General features: G+C 38.0%; 1 protein-coding gene across 1 annotated transcript; it reads left to right on the top strand.

The window, feature by feature from the left end:
• The first annotated feature begins 3109 nt into the window (after positions 1–3109).
• LOC133863275 (uncharacterized) lies at positions 3110–3825 on the top strand. Its single transcript, XM_062299229.1, has 2 exons — positions 3110–3369; positions 3496–3825. Exons 1-2 carry the CDS (start codon positions 3147–3149, stop codon positions 3636–3638), a joined length of 366 nt encoding a protein of 121 aa, XP_062155213.1. The 5' UTR covers positions 3110–3146; the 3' UTR covers positions 3639–3825.
• The last annotated feature ends 1484 nt before the right edge of the window (positions 3826–5309 follow it).

Below are 5309 nucleotides of genomic sequence, written 5' to 3'. Positions count from 1 at the left end.
TACGGCCATACCTCTTGGAAGTTGGTATTTGTTACAAAATTTGAGCTTGGTTGACTGTTTGATACACTATAATTTAGTCCTTTGGTGTTCCTTTTTTTCTTTTTCTTTTTTTTTTTTTTTTTTTTTTTCTTTCTTTCTTTCTTTTTTCCTTGTTGTTAATCCTAGAAGGATCTAATCAAAATGGAGATTCCTAGGATTTTCTCCGGATGATAGCCTTGTCAGTAGCTACCCTATGGAAGTTAAAAGTTGCAATCAGATTATTTGGCTTATTGAACCATTCATATGATAATTGAGAGTCAAGAAGATGTTATGAAAAACCTATTTTGATCTTAGTTGAAAGGCTAGGATATGATGAAATCCTAGGAACTGGTGCTTTTTCCGAGAGTATCTTGATGTATATCTGATACATTACCAAATATAACTTTCATTGTGTTGTCTTATTACTTAGTCCCAACATGATATTTCCTAGTAATTTTTGGGGAACATAGCTTGTGAGTAGCTGGCTAGCAAATGGAGGTTGAAGTTGCATTGGATTTTGTGCCTTGTTAAACCATTCACGTTGCAATCCAGATTCTAGAAAATGTTATGACAACCTATCTCGACATTCATGGCAAAATTCTGAACATGATGGACTTCTGGGAGCTGGTGCTTTTCCAAGAGTATCTGGGTGTCGCGCTGGGGCTTCTGCTCTAAGAGTTCAAGGAAAAGGTTGTCTGCTCCACAGGAGTGATGAACCATATCGGCCTCCACTCCCCTATAAGGTCTGTTTAATATTATACATTTTCAGTTGGTACCAATGCAGTCTGAACACTCAGCAGCTTCATGTGAAATCTCTGAATTTAGGAAATAGTCTGACATTTCTCATTCCTCTTTTTGGTCCTAAGATTAAACAGTTTAACCAAAGAGATAAGAGTTGAAATTTGCAATTCCCTGTTATTTCAGGCAGTGCCTCATTTACGAAGGCAGATTAATGACTCATATAATGATGTAACATTTGGCTCTTCTGAGCACTTGAGTCCGGACATAACAGAGGATGAAACAAGGAGAACAGGTTGATTGGCGCATTCTTTCTTTAATAGTTTGGCGATACAAGTTTATCAATTAATTAGTGTCCTGATGCTAACGTTATAATTCCTCCTACTCAGCTTCATTTGAGTTGATGAGGAAGGAACAGCAAAAACAAATTCAAGAAAAGAAAAACAGAATCTCAGACGATCATAAGGAAAATTTAGACCCAGATCTGGTAGCACTGCTGCAGGATTCTGTTAAGGATAAGAATCATGTGGATGTATGCAATGAATCAGAACAAGACGCAGCACCTGCAGCTTCAAACAACAATTCTGCCAATAGGTCTTCCATAGAAGGTTGTGCAACCATTCCGACCATAACCCCAGGTTTTACAAGCAGGTTCTTTGAGGAGAATCTTGATAGAAAATCTTTAACTCATTCCCGTGCAACAAATGTGAGTAGTTTACATTTTTGAAACTAATGCACCAAGTCTTACTGTATTTGCGCATCTTTTCTTAACTTCTCAACCCATGCAGCTGACGGTTGAGAATGTGGGGGGCAAACTTGATGGTTAATTTCTTACTAATCATAGAAACATATAGCTTATTCTGAATAGCTTTTGTATTATTTCTCTTCCTGAAGCTAAATTTCTTGTGTTGACACCTTCAATCTTTCTGAAGGATGATCTATATTTATAGTCTAACACCCATTGTTTTGGTCCTCAGTCTGATTACACCAAAAGCCTTGTATTATGTTCTTCTGCATTTGCTCCTCAGTCTGTTAAAGAAGGTATACTTGTGTGAATAGTTCATTATGTTTGGGTTCAAGAGTCTTTGACTAGTGTTCTTTTTACTTGAAATTTACAATATCTGCATCAATGTTCATAAAATTTAGCTGCAGATGTACATAGAGAAAATCTAAAACTATCATTTTAACATTTTTCCCCAGAGGGAAAGCATGATAGTGGCATCTCTAGCAACATGAGAGCTGGCTCTAAAGTGTATGCGATGCCTCATGGAAATGTCACTGAGACCAACCACCTCTTCTCCAATGGAAATGAACTTTCACCCAAGCTTACAACATGTTCCTCACAATCTGCTAAAGTTGGGATCTCTGAGCAATTATATGGTGGTAACAAACCAACTGTGACTACAGACGTTTTAACATGTGGGGACCTTGAACTATCCCTTTTGTCCAGGATTAGTGAAAATCCAGAAAAAAGTCTTCTTTTTGAAGTTGGTATTGATAACAATGTGATTAGCATTTTTAGCCAGGAGAATGCTGGAAAATCTGATAGTCAGGAAGCTCTACATGGAACTAGTTTTACAAAGGAGTTGCAATTAACTGATGCATCATTTTTTCTCCAAAAAGGTTCCCCATGCAGGGTTACAAAGGATGATGCTTCGCTGCCTTGTGGTTTTGCATCTCCAGTGATGGACAACAGTTTCTTTGCCTCAGAAGTTGATGAAAATGGGCCCAATGTGGTCAATCAAGAAGGCATTATGTCCTTAAGCTACAATAAGCAAACTGATTCAAGTGAGATGAAGGGAAACAAGCAGGTCTCTGATGATATTCTGGCCAAAATTGGATCAAAAGTCCAACCTAAAGAGGGGTTGAAACTTAATCCTGTCAGAGATTTTGATGAAAAATCTTATTCAACCATCGAAATTTGTTTGCCTGATGAAGACAGTTTGATTACCTTTGATGACTACTGCTTTTTACCTGATGAGGACAGTCTGATTACAGGTGATGACTTCAGGCTTCCGTCTGATGAGAATTCGTTGTTTAGCCCAAGTTCACAGGTTCATAATGCTGAGAAGTCCTCTGGTCCAAATGTCACTCTCAGTCGTGAAAACTCTTCTCAACTGCGTTCAGAACGCCACACTGCTAATTATGGTTTAATGGGCTTGGAGTCCTCTAATCACACTTGGCATGCACAGCAATCTCACCCACAGTTGCATCACACTCAGCCATATACGGGAGAGGCATTTTTGCATTCTCTAGGTCCTCAAACATATCTGCATTATGCGAGGAATTCCATGAAGGCAAAGACCTATCCTTGCAATCATTCTCCCCTCGAGTTTCGCTCTACAAATGTGCTTCCCTCTCTTTTCCAGCAAACTCATGGTGAGCCAACAATGTTTGATCATCCTCTTAATCATATGCTGTTACAGCAGACGTCCTTCACAGGCAAACTTCCTCCTTACCAACTAAATGGACAACCAAGAGGTGTAATGCCTGATTTTCCCGTTAATCAAATAGCTTGTTACAGACAGGAGCTGAAGCCAATGCAAGATTTTTGCCCAACCTATGAGCAACCAAATTTTGCGGGTCTTGGAATGCCAAATCAGTACTGTATAGGTAACTTACTACTACATAAACTAGATTTATGTGATGAATTGTTATCATGTTTGGGATAAGTTATTCAGAACTAAGATAAAATAGTGATGAGTTCTCTGCTATCTTTCTTTTCTGTTGTCTCTTTAGATCCTCATGTTGCTAGAGACGATAATCACAGGAAGTTCAATGCTCTTTTTGGGAAGGAACTGGAAGCATCGTTTACCAGAAGCGGACATGGTCCTAGAAGATTTGGAAATCAGGTTGGCATAGGATTTTGGTACGAGCAATAGACCATAATGTGCTTTCGGAGTTGTCTGCCTGGTTCTCAACTAATTTCGGTAATGGATATACAACTTTATCTTAGGGTTCATCTGCGACATAGGTAGTCTAGTGAAGAAAAATTCACATTTGTACCTAAGAATTTGGTCAAGAATTGAGCACTATATAATTAAAAAATAAATAAAAGAAGAAGAAGAATTGAGCACTTTATATGGAAACAAACAGGAAAAAAAAGAATATACTTCCATAGTTAAAGGAACGACTGATATTTTCAGTTTTAATTTTGGCAATTTGGTTGTATATGATTGTATTGCTTGTAGTACCTATCGGGTTTCATTAGCTTGGTGCATGAGGAAACATCCCACCCGAAAAAAATAAAAAATAAAAAATATCAAATTCAGCATGGAGCTCCATATATCCGGAGATGAGATTGCTATTGATCTATTTACGTAGGTCATACGAGCATTCATTTGATCATGTGTGTATGTGAACGATATGCTTTAAGTATATGCAAATTATTTTTTTTTGAATGGCAACAATTTTTGAGGATTCGTCAGAGCTTTCTGAAAAAGGTAATCAACAGGAAAAGGCACCGTCAAAGGTATGGTCCACTTGTCGGGAATGATAAACAATTTAAATGTTTTAAACCATAGGACAGGGATGACATCGAATTACAAGGTTGCCGGTTAGTGTCGAACTTGGAAACGACCGGTTCAAAATGGCCTAGTCTCTGGTTTAATGATTTGGTACACAGTTGAGCATTAGCCCATGACAAAAAAGATGAATACCAGGCTTTTCTAATGTCCATAAAACATCCACTAGCAATGAAGAAACAAAGATTATTATACAAGGTAAATCAAGAATAAATAGCTTCAAGATAGGATTGATTACACTGGCATACCCTAGGTATTGCGCCTTATCAGTAGATTAATCAAAACCAAAACTAGACAACAACAAGACCCTACACTAAACAGGATCAGCCTTAAGAAAACAACTTCAACAACTATACATTCCCACACTATGTATTCTTTTTTATTTTTCCTTTTTAACATATATACAAGTACACCAAAATGGCAACAAAAAAATAAATTAATAAACTAACCAAACTACGTAGCCAATGGCCCCACTATATTATATAGGCAATACTAGTCACAAACCAGTGCAGCAGGTTATCAACACCGAGGACTTGAAGCTGTCACAATGTCGCACTTTCCTCTGGCGCTGTCACGATTGGTTGTGCACAAGCCAACAGCGTCATAACAAAACTCTTCTGCCCAACCTAAGCAACAGTCTTGGACTGCTCACTATACAAGGTTTTGTCTGCATCACCATAATTAGTTGTGTCTGTTCCGATCTCGTACGATGACAGCAACTTCCTCTGCACCAAAGCAAAAGATAAAAAGAGGCAATGATGCTGATGAACTAGCATAAATAAGCATTTACTTAGAAAAGAAGCAACAACATAAGATTAATGCAAGTATTGCTGAGGTGATCTACCTAACTGAAAGGCGAGAGCTTTTGTGTCGAGAACCTAAGATTTGAGACACACATGGCTATCTAGATTCTAGACTTGCCAAACTCTAATCAGGTCCTTCTCTCCGTCGTATGTTAAATATGGAACAGAGGAAGTATCTTTGCATGGTCAGAAAATATCACCTAAAGGAAACTACGACTAAAGCTAT

This window comes from Alnus glutinosa, chromosome 1, assembly GCF_958979055.1.
Source record: "Alnus glutinosa chromosome 1, dhAlnGlut1.1, whole genome shotgun sequence".
NCBI classification, from domain to species: Eukaryota; Viridiplantae; Streptophyta; class Magnoliopsida; order Fagales; family Betulaceae; genus Alnus; species Alnus glutinosa.
The sequence above is the reverse complement of the archived record's forward strand: the minus strand, read 5'-3'. Positions and strand labels throughout refer to the sequence as shown.